At 46.9% G+C, this 14,749-nt stretch overlaps 1 protein-coding gene across 2 annotated transcripts; it reads left to right on the top strand.

The window, feature by feature from the left end:
- The first annotated feature begins 1,226 nt into the window (after positions 1–1,226).
- Positions 1,227–3,308, top strand: GADD45G (growth arrest and DNA damage inducible gamma). 2 transcript variants are annotated; one of them, XM_077344495.1, is made up of 4 exons: positions 1,227–1,474; positions 1,703–1,834; positions 1,953–2,166; positions 2,572–3,308. In XM_077344495.1, the coding sequence occupies exons 1-4, from the start codon at positions 1,422–1,424 to the stop codon at positions 2,680–2,682; spliced, it is 510 nt and encodes a 169-aa protein (XP_077200610.1). In that variant the 5' UTR covers positions 1,227–1,421; the 3' UTR covers positions 2,683–3,308. The 2 variants fall into 2 exon arrangements, with proteins under 2 accessions (XP_077200610.1, XP_077200609.1); XM_077344494.1 differs by having other exon boundaries at positions 1,268–1,474; positions 1,700–1,834.
- Positions 3,309–14,749: the final 11,441 nt, after the last annotated feature.

Raw genomic sequence — 14,749 nt, 5'->3', positions numbered from 1 at the left:
GGAAGCTCTGGAGTGTGCCCGCACAAGAGCGTGTGTCGGGAAGGATGCCGGTCAGCATCCAGCAGGTAGCGCTGCTTGCCAAGCATTCCACAGGGCAACAGACCAAAGCCTGTTATGATGCTGTTGGGAAACACTCACGCTCGTCCTGCCCTCCAGGGCTTCAAGCCCCCTGGCACCCAAGGCGCTCCTTGCTTGGCGCCGCGCACTAATTCCCCACTTGGGGAAGGGGGTCCCTCCCCCGCCGCAGGAGACTTCCTGCCCTCCCCCGGAGGCAAGAGTGGCCTGCGGCCGCGCTTGGCCAAGGCGAAAGGCTGCAGGGAAGATTGAAGGCCGGGCCCCTTGTTATGCGGGGCCCAATCGCGTGCCTTGCACGGCTGGGCGGCCGGTCTGCCTTTCGGCGCGCGCCACGGGAGACCCGCTCCTGGCCGAGCAGCTTGGCCGCCCCACTGCGCCTGCCCCCCGCCCCCGCCAGCAGCAGCAGCAGCAGCAGCAGTAAATCCGGCGGCAGGTGGGCAGCCGCGCGGCGAGGGGGAGAAAGGGCCGATTGTCTGCGGGCCAAACTGCCACACGCCAGACCTCCCCCATTGTGCGCCGGCCATAGACATGCAAACGAGCCGCGTGTGCCATCCGCAATCTGCTCCGCACAGCCGCTCATTAGGTATGCGGGCCCGGCGCCCTCGGCCCGGGGAACTTTGCACGGCCCTTCGCCTCGCCAGGCACACTTCGGGCTTCGTTCTGCAAAGCAAGTTGGGTGAAACGTGCAAGAGGGAATATATATCTATAAATATGTGCAAAAGCAGAGGAGTGGGCAATGCAGACAGAGCCTTCCAATGGATGATGCGACTCTCCAAGCTAAATCTTTTAATACTCCCCCCCTCAACAAAATGAGGTCGCTTTATTGTTCTTTGCTCAAAGGAAATGCATCCAGCGCAGTTTGCAAAGGGCTTTTGAAAATAGGCACAAATCACAAGTTGTACATCTAAAGCAACACACCCTCTTTGATCCCCCCCCGCCCAAATAGCCAGGCCGTGGTCTGCCTAGTAACATCACAACAAAAGCAGCAGTAGCAGATTTGAGGCATTGTAATCCCCCGCGGCCCCGCCGCCACCCCACTAGAACGCCCCCCCCCACGTGGTCTCCTGGCACGAGCCGGCGCTCCCGACCGCCTGCTTAGCATAACAATATCTCCGGAACCTGGCCAATCAGAGCCCTGGAGTTTTCGGCAGCTGCCGGCACAGAAGCTCGGCAGCCTATAAAAGCGGCGAGCGCGGCTCTATGCCTCTCAGACTCCACTTGGGGATTTTAGAGCGAACTAGAGACGAGCTGCGAAGTTGCCCAGGGCGCCTCTGAAACAGCCAACTGTGTGGATAACTCTCCCGCTCCCGTTTCGTTTTCTTTGCTTGGCGGCTCTCGGGACCATTATGACTTTGGAGGAGACGCACGGACAGGAGCCGATGCCTGAGACAAGCGACAGGTAAGGCGAGAACCGGCTGCCCTGCGGTTTCGTGGAAGAGAAGAGGGAGGCAGGCGGGAGGAGGAGGAGGATAGCAGCAGGCCGGCCGGCCGGCCGGTCCGGAGGTGGCGAGAGGGTCTTTCGCGCGAAAGCGAGCGCAGGACCAGGGGGCCATGGGGGACTGGCGGGGCCGAGGGGGCGAGACTCCCGCGACTGACGCGCTTCTTCTCCCCTTCCCGATCGCAGCAGCGCCACCACCAGCGCCCCGAGCGGCAGCAGGATGCAGAGCGCCGGCAAAGCCCTCCACGAGCTGCTGGTTTCCTCGCAGCGCCGCGGCTGCCTCACGGCGGGCGTCTACGAGTCGGCCAAGCTGATGAATGTGTGAGTATCTGGCCCGGGCGAGCCGCTGCGGGGGCGGGATTCCAGTGTGTGTGCGGGGACGGGGGGAGCGTCGAAGTCCCAGGCAGAGGGCTGACCCTCGGCGCTCCTTTTTCTGCAGTGATCCGGACAATGTGGCCTTCTGCCTGCTGGCAGCCGATGAGGAGGATGAGGGGGACATCGCCCTCCAGATCCACTTCACCCTCATCCAGGCCTTCTGCTGCGAAAACGACATTGACATTGTGCGAGTGAGTGACACCCAGAAGCTGGCCAGCATCCTGGGGACCAGCGAGGAGGCCGGGGAGCCACGCGACCTCCACTGCATCCTCATCACGGTGAGCCCTCCCGCCAGGCCCTTTGGGCTGCATTGAGCAGGTGTCTCTGGAAGGGGGGGGGGCGGTCCTGGTGGTGTGCAAAGGCTCCTGTCTCTCAGGCCTTTTGGTGGGTGCATCAGTTAGATAGAGGAGACAAATGCCCTCAAGGAAAACATTAGCAAGAGGAAATTTAGTTCCCAAGTCACTTTTATTAGGGCGTGTGGGGAGTTCTGGTACCCTATTGTGTGGGTATTAAACTTTGTATAATGGCAACCCTAAGGCTTTTGGGATTGTTACGGCTAGCATACTTATCCTAAGTAAGCAATTTGTTTCTTGCCCAATTTTAAGAAAAAGTCAGATGTAATTATTTTTAGTTCTGCAACAATCATCACTCACAAATCCTTGTTCTTTGGTTTTGTGTTGCAGAATCCTAATGAGGATGCCTGGAAAGATCCAGCCTTGGAAAAACTAAACTTGTTTTGTGAGGAGAGTCGGAACGTCAACGACTGGGTGCCCAATATCACCCTGCCCGAGTGATGAAAACCCGAATGCATGGGAGAGGTTGAAGCCTTTTGTTGTGTTCTCATCATGGAGTTGCACACCAGGGCAGCCTGACCACTGGCTGATTCTGTGGATTAGCCAAGTCAACAGCTTGGATTAAGTCGCTGGGACAACACGTGGTGTGTTCTTGTGGAGAAAGGAGAAGCAAAAGAGGAAAGGGGAATGGCTCATGCCAGCAGTGAATCCCTACTATGCTGCAGCGCTGGAGAAGGCGGCATATGCACGGAGTTGGAAGAGCTGCAAGGTTTTAGGTGCAGAAGGAAAAAAAACCCTGCAGGTTTACAGGTCAGGTGGAATGTTGTGTTAGAAAGCAGGGAAGAAAAGTTGGAAAACTGGACACAGGTGGCATGGGAAAGTATGGACACAATATTGTAACCAAGAACTGCTGGTGGGGGGGACGTCCAGAACCCTCACGACAAAAGAGATTGGAACTGTAGTACTCCTTGGTACTTCTACAGAGACTTTGATGGCAACTGATGTACGAAAGGACTTGTGGACTATGTTCTGCATTGATAACCAATTTCGCAATAATCTTTTAAATATTGAATTCTTGCTGCTATGGAGGATCTTCTACATTTTGTAATAAATTTCTTGAAACCTAACTTCATGTGATAGTGGTTTTGCTTGTGAAGGGTGGGGGAGAGAATTTATAAAGCAAACTGAAGTTGTGTGAATCAGCTAACAGGATAATTGGAGCTTCCGCTAAAAGTTGTGCGAGACAGTGCTACTTTAAGCCACAGCTAAGCAAACGTAAATGGACTTGCATTTTTACCATCTTTTATGGGAGTAAACCCATTGAACAAAGTGGGACTTAGCTTTATCTAGTCTTGCTTAGGTTTATTTCTTAAAGCAAAATGTAGACCAGTTTGTTGAGCTGTGAGTGCACATTTATTTCACGTTAGATTTTGTGCCTGTTCAAGCACATGTACTGTATACTTTGAGTGCGCCATTGAAATGAGTTGGAACTAATCAGAGCATCTTGCAACAAGCTTGTACAGTTCCACAAGCTTGTACAGTTCAGAGGTTTAGAAAGTCACAATTTTGATATGCATTAAAATGAAATGTGAAGCTTCCCTTTAACAGAACGTGTTTGAACTACACAACGATGGTGGCCGGACAAAGGGTATGCCTTCCCGGTTGAATGGATGAGTTGACCTTTCACCCAGCCTATTGCAACAGCTGCTTATGGCAACAGCTTGCAGGACTGAAGAGCTGCATCTTTAATGAGCTCACTGGTAGTAGGTGGCCTTTCTCAGGCATTAAAAGGAGGTGGCACATGTGCCCAGGCAACTGAACATTCAGAAATGAAGGATAAAAATATTTAAATAGTTTTACAGGTTCAGATGCCTGCCAATTAGTATTTACGTTACATTGCTAATCCTTGGTGCCTGTCCTTTGACTTTTACCAAAGCAATTTCTTTTGCAAGGCCCTAATCTTTTCACTCAGTCACATTCCAGCCTATCAAATCTGTGTGTTTCATGTTTGCTAAGAGATCCAGCCAGGACTTCAGCCTCAAAGCTTTCAGACACGATAGCCTTGGAAATATGCAGATGGAGTGTCAATAGCTTGCATCTGCTTCAAGCTGTCTGCGGGTAGCCTGTCTGCCATATGCTGGGACAATAGAAGCTGTCATTTTGGATTCTCAGTTGTCTACAAGCACTAATTCAATAAGTAAAGTAGACAGCATTTTTTTAGCTTATAAAATCAGCTAATATTTGCATTCCTACAAATAGAGCACACAAAAAAAAGGTTTTGAAGTTCATATGCCTTTTTTGGTGTAATATTTTGAATTAAACACTCTTCTCTACACTGAATTGATATCCTTTCTAGCCAAAAGAACTCTACTACAGAAATCAAAGACATGCCCAGAATTTTCACTTTAGAGCAGCATTAGAAGAAAAGAATATTCTGCAACAGGGAGAAAAGGGAATGTGGCTGGCAAGTGGTAGATTCCCCCAGGGGCATTCCTCTTACCTTAGCATCACAATGGTCTCCTTTACCCTTTCCCTTATGGAGAGCACTATGATATAGACATCTAAGAATTACGACATTAATGCATGCCCATGCTTTTGTCTGATGGCTGGGGCTGGAAATTGCTAATAAAAATGCAGCATTGGCAGACAGTGGAATGTGAAGCTTCATGTTTCTCGCCTGAGCACATAGAATACATTCCACACACTTACTGTTAGATTACGCTTGGCAATGCTGACCAGATAGGTAGGCTGGAGTCTCATACCCGGAAACATATACCAGCCAAGAGTTGGCTTGGTAAACAACTTCTGGTGTGTTTATTACTGAAACTGCCCCTTAAGAAGTTACCTCATGATGGCAACAAGTGTTATTTACACCAGTGGAATAGCATCACTTTAATGATGTTGATCAATGGCATGGTACATAGCTTCAAGTAGGTAGCCGTGTTGGTCTGAAGTAGCACAATAAAACAAAATCAGAGTCCAGTGGCACCTTTAAGACCAACAAAGATTTATTCAAGGTGTGAGCTTTCGAGGAAGAGTGCTTGCATTCAAAAGCTCATGCCTTGAATAAATCTTTGTTGGTCCTAAAGGTGCCACTGGACTCTTGATTTTGTTTTATGGTAAATAGCTGTTACTGAATTGTGTTTTGGGGTTGAGATTTGGGTGCTTGGTGACTTTCTGGGGTAAGAGGGCTATCCCAGATGATAGCAGCAGATGATTCACCCATGAACGTGTTTAGGATTGCTCTGGAGACACCCCCCAATAGAGGAAGCCATGCTTGAATAGACAGGCTGTGATAGATTGCTCTGCACGATCAAATGTAAATAGAATAACAGAGAATGATGCTATAAGGCACTTTGGGTCACCATCAGGGTATAAATAGATGCAGCTAGATTGTTTAAGACAGCAATCATGAATATGAGCATTGTGAAATATATTTAAAGTTTCAGTGAATCTTACCTCTTGCAGCAAAAACCATGTGCGGGACGAAACTTGTCCTAGAACAACTTTGAGTTCAGTGGTACCTTTAAGACCAACAAAGTTTTATTCTGAGTATAGGCTTTCACGTGCATGTGTCGACTTCTGTTTTAATGTATCTGAGGAATAAAAGCCACTGGACTCAAATTTTGTTCTGCTGCTTCAGACCAACACGGCGACCCACCTGAAATTTATTTTCATGCAAAATATGAACCTTAAGCTATGGCCTTGAATGACTTACTAAATCCTTGAGCTGATAAGGTAGAACCACGTCCTTTAAACAAGTATATGAATTGTTGTAACTTGAGAACTAATTTGGCCAATTTGTGCAAAACGTTGCATACCCAACAGAATTATCAAGGGAAAAAAGTTTTAACTTTATTCTTCTAAGTAGGAAAACAAAACAACATTCCAAGCACTAATTGCCCTGAAGTGACACAGCTTAAAAAAAGAAAGTACCCAAAGAAAGATCAGATTAGTGCTTGCTTTTCTATATAATTTACGCCAAAAGGTTTTGCTGATTTTAGTACATTCTGGGGGTAGGAAATACAAGGAATGGTATGAAGTTGTCTCTTACATAGAATTATGTTCAAAACTCAGCAGTCCTGAGTCTTGTCTTGATAAACATAGTCTTCCTAGTTGAGTATTTACGAGCACAGGTTGGCTACCTGATCCTGGGGATGTGCACAAAACAGTTCATGTGCCAAAACACTACTTCCTTCAGCTACTCTGTGCTGAGTCTCTGCTTGTGGCTCTGTTGCCACTGAAGCAATGCAAACTCATTGTGATATCCAATTATGCATGGGGTGGAAAAAGTGGATACAGAGAACTTCCCCTTCCCATAACTCAGGGACACCTAATGAAATTAATGAGCATAACAGCCCCTTTCATGAAACCAAGGAGACACACACTGCCACTCTGATGACTGTGGGGAAGCCCACTACACCTTTTCCACTACATCTCCCAAAGGTCATTAAGATCATCTGACCAAAATTTGCTTAGAATCCCCAGACCAAACAGGTGAGACTGGCCTTGGCTACGGCCGTTTTGGACCTGGCTTGATGGAACAATCTGCCAAGGAAGATCAGAGCCCTGCAAGACAGAGCTGTTCCACCAGGGCCCTGATGGACCACTGAGAAGTGCTGACCTCACTGTTACAAACTAAAGAGCTGCCATTCAAAGATCTGACCCACCCTCCAACCCAAATTAGTTAGGAGCTATTTTAAATAGAATGATTTATTGAACCACATGATTTTGTATTTTATTGATTGTAAATTATATAAGTACCTGCCCTGAGCATTTAGAATGGACAGGATCTAAGGATAAAGATTTATTTTTTAATGTATGTTTATGTTCTAAGGATAGTAAGTGTCATGGATTTGGATTGCTATTGTGAGGTAAATTTTTCAACAGCATGACAAATGCAGAAGAACCCTGAAGCAGGAGGTTGAATAAAACAGCAAAGGAAACACATATGTGGCGAACTTTCTTTAAAGCTAGTACTTATCAGGTAAGCTCTTGGCTAGAGACAGGCCTCACAACTCTATCCTCTCCCAGAGGTAGATTAAACCATTATGTCACATAAGCCAGGCAGAGTGACACATTAAATTGTCTGGTCCCTTGCTGAGACAATTCTCTTGTCTCTGCACTCTCCCTCCAGCAGCCCTTGACCTCCCATTGGGAAGGAGACCGGATGCTGGAGCCAAAACAGCTGAGTGGCTGTCTTCCTCTGAGGGGCAGGATGGCCTACTGTCCATCACAATGGGCAATACATTCAGAATGGACAAAGGGAAATAATCCCTTTCTCAATAAATAATTAAATTGCAGAATTCATTGCCAGGGGATGCAATTTGCAGATTAAGGTTTAGAGAAAATTTATTGATATTAGAATACACATGCTGAGGTCCAAAAGCTCTTCTGCCAAGATATCCAAAGTTACATGCAGTATGTGTATGCGTGCATGTGTGTTTGTGTTGTTATTTGATCACATGTTCTGGTGGTCAGATTATTGGACTAGGATTTTGGGAGACTTGAGTCTCCCCCCCCCCCCCAATTGTGAAACTTGCTGGGTGTTGGGTTGGTTATTCTCTATGGCTTGCCTCAGGTGGTTCTTGTGAGGCTAAAACTAGGGACAATCATGTACACTGCCCTGAGCGTCTTGATGGAAAGGTGGGATAAAACGGTATGATAGAAAGTCTTCATTAAGGCAAGACAAATCAACATAATGTTTACTGACATAATATTGGTGACAATATTGGTGGTACCTGAATTCCATATCATGAGACTCATTGCATCTCTTTCACACTAGCAGGTTCATGGAACTTTATTTATATTCAGACTTGTATGCTACCCTTCCCTGAAGGCTCAGGGTGGCTCACATATGTAACGCTATAAAAAATCGTGCCTCTAGCCAATTCATGCCTCCTGGGTTTCTCACTTCCCTCTGCTGCCTTCTCATGCTTCTTATCACTCTGCACGCCTGCTTGAAATGGTGGAGTAGAGGAACACGCTACACACATGACTCACCTCTGCCTGTCAATCAAGCCAGGCAGCCATTCACCTTTCTCCATGGTTTAAAGGGCCCGCAATGCAAGGAATTTTTAAAAAGTAAAACTTCTCCATTATTATAATGTTTTGCTTTGACTCTGTGCCAGATGCTCTTTCAATGACAATTGCAACTCATAGCCCCAAGACTATGAACATCTTTTATAAAACAAAACTTGGAATATTGTTTTGGTTGGCATTGCCACTAGTGAACTACAAAACCATTTCAGGACAGCCGAAGTTCAAACTCCATATTTAACCTATTTTCTGTCACTTTTTCTAGGATTGCATAAAATATAAATAGATCTAGTAATGTCCCTGCATATTGTGTCAATACCTCAGCTGTGTTGAAGATGGATGCTGATTCAGTTATTCTAACAGAAATTTCCTACCATGTACAGTTCTGAGAATTAGGCAGAATCATATGCATAAACATGGACTTAAACCTTTATTCTGCTTTGGGAAAGAAGAAGAAGATGAAGAAGAAGAAGAAGAGTTGGTTTTTATATGCCGCTTTTCCCTACCCGAAGGAGGCTCAAAGCGGCTTACAGTCGCCTTCCCATTCCTCCCTAATCATAGATGCATAGTGCTTATTTTACTGCAACCCCCTTTGGATTAATGAGCCTTGAAGCTTTAATAAAGTAATATTTTTCCTGATTTTTTTTGGGGGGGTGGGGAGGTTAGAGAGGCATGCTTTGTGTGTTAACTGGTGGGGAATTTTGTTGTTGTTGTTCTGCCTGGATGTTTTAATGCCTATTTGTTGCTCCAGGCAGTTTGGTTAAAAAAAAAACAAACCCTGTCCCTGGGAGAAAGGAGAGGGCGGTGGGTGTGAGGGTGTGAGAGGTAGATATAGCCCTACTTCGGCTGCACACATTTGCTTCGCGTGTGGCTTGCTGGTTGCTCTTCTTTGCTCATGCTACATATTTGGGGGAATCTACTTTATGCAATTCCCCAAGTGGCGCTTTATAATGGAGGGTGTTGTTTGAGGTTTGCTGCTGGGACACTGGATTTTGACATCATGCAAAATGCCAAAAACAATGGCGTCAGCAAGAGGTAAGCATTTCACAATATTTTCTGGGTGCGGAATGGCTCTTGGTGTTAATGTTAGTTAAGAAGCAAAATTATAACTATTCCTCACATTTCTGGATTATTTAAAAATACCTGGTCAGCTCCAGACTCAGTTTGGTCTGTAATCTGACCTTTTGGGGAAATAATAATAGCTGAGAGAGCCAATTCACTTATCAATTGACATGTAGGCCATGAAATGTTTTGTTGTTGTTTGGGGTTGTGGTGGTGACACTGTCTACAAATGCAGACGTCTGTTGAAACAGTTTATCCCACAGTTCTGAATTTTTCTTTCTCCTCAGCTGGAGGTGAACCATGATTTCTGAAAATGTCAGAACATGAGCAAGATACGAATCCCAGAAAAAGTGTAATTCTAGACATGTGTTTATGTATCTTTTCAAAAACTTGGATTATGGCCAATATCACACTGCAAGAAATGCTACTGTGTTCTGAGCTGTGGTAGATATCCAGTTAAACTATTGCTAGATCCATGTTGCAGACCTCCTCTGTGCTATGGAAGGGACAGATAATGCCCCCAGGGTGTGTGCAAGCAAGGTGGCAATTTCATGTACATTTGAATTCCTATTGGCACATGTACTTATATGCTAATTGCAGGCAGGGAACATTGGTTATTGAAATCTGGTGATTGGAGCTGTGAACATGCAAGACAGATCTTTCCACAAACTTGAAAAGGGTCCCAGGTTTGCAGAAAAATGTGAAATCTAAAATACTACACTAAACAGCTGCAAAAATTATAAGTGATAAAAGGAGAATCTGTAGCTTTAAGCAAAAGATTTTCTCAGTAGCCATTTCTGGGCAACCACAGTATTCCAAGATGGCTTTCTCTTAGTAAAAGGCAAGAGGAAGAGGCAGGACCCTTTCCAGAAGCAATTTGCCCTTTGGGGGAGGACTCCTAGGGACCAGGTCTGGCTAGCTCCAAACTGGAAAATTCCTGGAGAGTTTTGGATAGAGTTTGAGGAGGGCAGGGCTTAAAGAAAGGAGATGACTCAGCTGAATACAGTCCCACAGAGTCCACCCTCCAAAGCAGTCATGTTCTCTGAGGGGACAGATCTCTGTTGTTTGGAGTTCAGTTGTAATTCTGGGAAGTTTCTAGGTCCCACATGGAGGTTGGCAACCCTAAGCCTGGAAACAACCTCTGATACTACCCAGCTTACATGAGTGAATTAGTTCTGACTGCTTGTTATTGTTCAGCAACAGCTGCCCAATGAAAGCCAGTGTGGTGTAGTGGTTAAAGCTTCAGAGTACAGTCTGCGAGACCCAGTTTTGAGTCACCATCTTGCTGTGCAAGCTCACTGGGTGATTTTGGACCAGTTGATATTTTCAGCCGAATGTACTTCCCAGGGTGGTTGTGTGGTTATTAAGGAGGAGGAGAGAATGGTGTACTTGGTCTCCACTGCTCAGACAGGTGGGATATAAATTCCTGGACTTTTTGGTGAGCTTGAAGAGGTTGGGTAAGCTTGAAGAGGTGAACTTGAAGAGGTTGGGTTTTGAGGTGGGTTCTCAGTTAGCTATGATGCCATAGACGCCATCCTCCCAAGTAGCCATTTGCTCTAGGGGAAGTAGGGTTGCCAACCTCAAGGTGAAGGCTGGAGATATTTCAGAACTACACCTTCTCTCCAGCTGACACAGATCGATTCCCCTGGAGAAAACGGCTGCTTTGGGGAGTATACATTATACTCTACTGAAGCTGCTTCCCTCCCCAAACCTTGCCCTCCCGAGGCCCCTACCTGAAATCTCCTGAGATTTACCAACCTTGATCTGGAGGAACTGATCTCTGTAGCTGGGAGGTCTGTTGTGATTCCAGATCTCCAGCCTCAACGTGGAGTTTGGCAACCACAGAAAGAGACATAAGCCGGAAAAGGGAAGAGACTGGAGGTCTTTCAGGAAAGGGAAAGAGAACATAATAGGAGAGGAGGAAATGAGATACCTCCCACACGTCCTTGCAGTTCCCACTTGTTCCATTTTAATTACTGTAATGTGGAATGATTGCACATTGCACATTTAAATACCAACTTGAATATGTGTGTCCAGTTTATATGTGCTTTCATTTATATCTTTAAACCGCCCGTGGCGCTACGGGCGCCACGGACTATATAATTCGGTAAGGGGGGTAGAGGTGGGATTAGTCCGTGATGAGGAAGGGTCCGGATTGGACCCCTCCTCACGACAGACAATCGGAGGGACAGACAATTGCGCCTGCCGATTGGCCCCTCCGATTCCCAGCTCCAGGAACTGCGAGCCGCGCGCAGCGCGGCTCGCAGTTCCTCCCGGCCTGACGCGGCGAGAGGCGCTTCGCGCCTCTCACCGCATCAGGGCGCCGACCCAGGGGGGTTCCCTGCCTGGCGGCCTGACGCGGTGAGAGGCGCGAAGCGCCTCTCGCCGCGTCAGGGCGCCGCCCGAGGGAGCCCCCGGCAGTCGCGCATAGCGCGGCTGCCGGGGGTTCCCTGCCTGGCGCGCTGACGCTGCGAGAGGCGCAAAGCGCCTCTCGCCGCGTCAGCGCGCCGCCAACGAAACGAGCTCGCTGCCGCCGACCAGCCCGCCGCCGACCAGCCTGCCACCGACTGAGGTAGGACCTAGCGCCCGCTGCATTCCCCTGCAGCGGGCTTGATTACTAGTTTATATATAAATTGGGTAGGGCATGTAGCGTTCCTTAGCAGGATCAGTGTAACTTTCATCATAGCAGGAGACGTGGGGCCATTCTGCACCTCTAAATACATAGTGTTAAGCAACCGCAGTGGCTTAACACTATTAGAAATTGTGCCCTCCACCATTTCTCACCTCCTGGTTCTCTCACTTTCTTCTCCTGCTTTCTGGCGCTTTCAGGAACTCTGCATAGCTGATTAAAATGGCTGCAGAGAGGGACTCACAATACCAGCGAGTCGCCCCTTGCCTGCCAATCATGGCAGCCAGCCAATCAGCTTTCTCGTAGCTTTAAAGGGAAAGTGATTTTTTTTAAAGTAAAACTTCTCCATTGCTATGCCTATGCATATAATCATAGATGCATAGTGCATAGTTTAATGCCAGCCCATTTTGGAAGTTTGACACCTGAAGACGAACAGAAGTAATTTCCCCCCCATTTTTTTGGAGGGGGGGGGGGATGAGAGGCTTTGTGTGCCAACTGGTGGGTGGGATTTTTTTTTTTTGTTCTGCCTCTATGGAACAATGTGTATTCATTGCTCCAGGCAGCTTCCTAAAAAAAAAAGAAACCTGTTCCAGGGAGAAGGGAAAGGGAAGTGGGCACAAGGGTGGGCGCTGGAGATGGAGATCACACAACTTCTGGCCACTTTGATTACGCACAGTCATTTCACTAGTGGTTGCTGGCTGTTCTCCTCCCGCTGGTGCAATATAGTTGAGGGAATCCACTTTTGTAAATTCCCCAGCTAGCACTTTAAAATGGTGGATGTAGCTGCCGGTTTGCTGCTAGAATTCTGGATGCTGCTGACGTCATGTAAAATGTAAAAAAAAAAGGCATCTGCAAGAGGTAACCCATTCACTACATTTTCTGGGTGTGGAATGGCCCATGATTTTCCTGAAGATGTATGATGCTTTGTGTTCATGCTTTGCGTAGTGTGCAATTAAGGAGGAGATGTACAATCAAGCCTCGGGCCATTCTATAAAATACCATATGTATCCTGGAGCCTATCAGTGTACATCAGTACGCACAATCTACATGTGTCCAAAAGGGACAGACACTATGTGGGAGAGGTTCATGTACATAAAGGTGTTACATGCATAACCCTGGTTGTTGTGTGTGTGTACAAGAGGTTAATGTTTGGTCTTGTTGAAGCAGAGCGTGGACCTTTCCTTACTATAATGGCTAATCCATTGATCCTCAGTTTGTCACCCATGGATGTCTTCCCTGGCACCCATTTTCTATCCCATTTTCCATTTCTCCTTTCTTATCTCATCAAACATTATTTTTCTTTTTCATCTCTTGTCCCATCCATTCTTTTTGCTTTCTTCTCATTCTTTTGTCACCTGTAACATTACTTCTTCCTCCCTATTTTTCTGTCATAGAATCATAGAGTTGGAAGGGGCCATACAGGCCATCTAGTCCAACCCCCTGCTCAACGCAGGATCAGCCCTAAGCATCCTAAAGCATCCAAGAAAAGTGTGTATCCAACCTTTGCTTGAAGACTGCCAGTGAGGGGGAGCTCACCACCTCCTTAGGCAGCCTATTCCACTGCTGAACTACTCTGACTGTGAAAATTTTTTTCCTGATATCTAGCCTATATCGTTGTACTTGAAGTTTAAACCCATTACTGCGTGTCCTCTCCTCTGCAGCCAACGGAAACAGCATCCTGCCCTCCTCCAAGTGACAACCTTTCAAATACTTAAAGAGGGCTATCATGTCCCCTCTCAACCTCCTTTTTTCCAGGCTGAACATTCCCAAGTCCCTCAACCTATCTTCATAGGGCTTGGTCCCTTTGCCCCAGATCATCTTCGTCGCTCTCCTCTGTACCCTTTCAATTTTATCGACGTCCTTCTTGAAGTGAGGCCTCCAGAACTGCACACAGTACTCCAGGTGTGGTCTGACCAGTGCCGTATACAATGGGACTATGACATCTTGTGATTTTGATGTGATGCCCCTGTTGATACAGCCCAAAATGACATTCGCCTTTTTTACCGCTGCATCACACTGCCTGCTCATGTTTAGTTTACAATCCACAAGTACCCCAAGGTCTTGTTCACACACAGTGTTACCTAGAAGCGTATCCCCCATCCAGTAGGCATGCTTTTCATTTTTCTGACCCAGATGCAGAACTTTACACTTATCTTTATTAAATTGCATCTTGTTCTCATTTGCCCATTTTTCCATTGTGTTCAGATCTCGTTGAACTCTGTCTCTGTCTTCCGGAGTATTTGCCAGTCCTCCCAATTTGGTGTCATCTGCAAACTTGATGAGTAGTCCCTCCACCCCCTCATCTAGATCATTAATAAATATGTTAAAAAGTACCGGGCCGAGCACTGAGCCCTGAGGTACCCCGCTACTCACCTCTCTCCAGTCTGATGAAACACCTCCTCTTTTCACCTGGAGTCAGGATATGCTAAAAGTGAAGAGAAGATGCAGGGAGGAAATTGTGGAGGTAGCCATGGCATTGGCAGGGGGAAGAGAGAAGAGCCAAGCTTCAGGCCCTTTCTTGCAAAGTCCAGGCAATTGTGACAGCTTCAGGGATAATAACGGGTGCCTGAGATCATGGCTGAACTTCACTAGGGCCACATGTTTGTGTGAAACCACTTTGAATTTACATCAGCAGAAATGATGGGAGTGGGAGATGGGCCTTCCCTATAAGACATAAAAGCAAATCTGAGAAGAGCCATAGGAGATTATAATGAGGGGGGGGGGAATAATATATCTTCCCAGGTCTCGGCTCCCACACCACCCTCATAGCATTTGCCACATCCAGAATACCTATGCCCCTTCTCAAATGCCTGAAGTTACGGTTTACAACCTACCTCC

This window comes from Paroedura picta, chromosome 7, assembly GCF_049243985.1.
Source record: "Paroedura picta isolate Pp20150507F chromosome 7, Ppicta_v3.0, whole genome shotgun sequence".
NCBI classification, from domain to species: Eukaryota; Metazoa; Chordata; class Lepidosauria; order Squamata; family Gekkonidae; genus Paroedura; species Paroedura picta.
The sequence above is the reverse complement of the archived record's forward strand: the minus strand, read 5'-3'. Positions and strand labels throughout refer to the sequence as shown.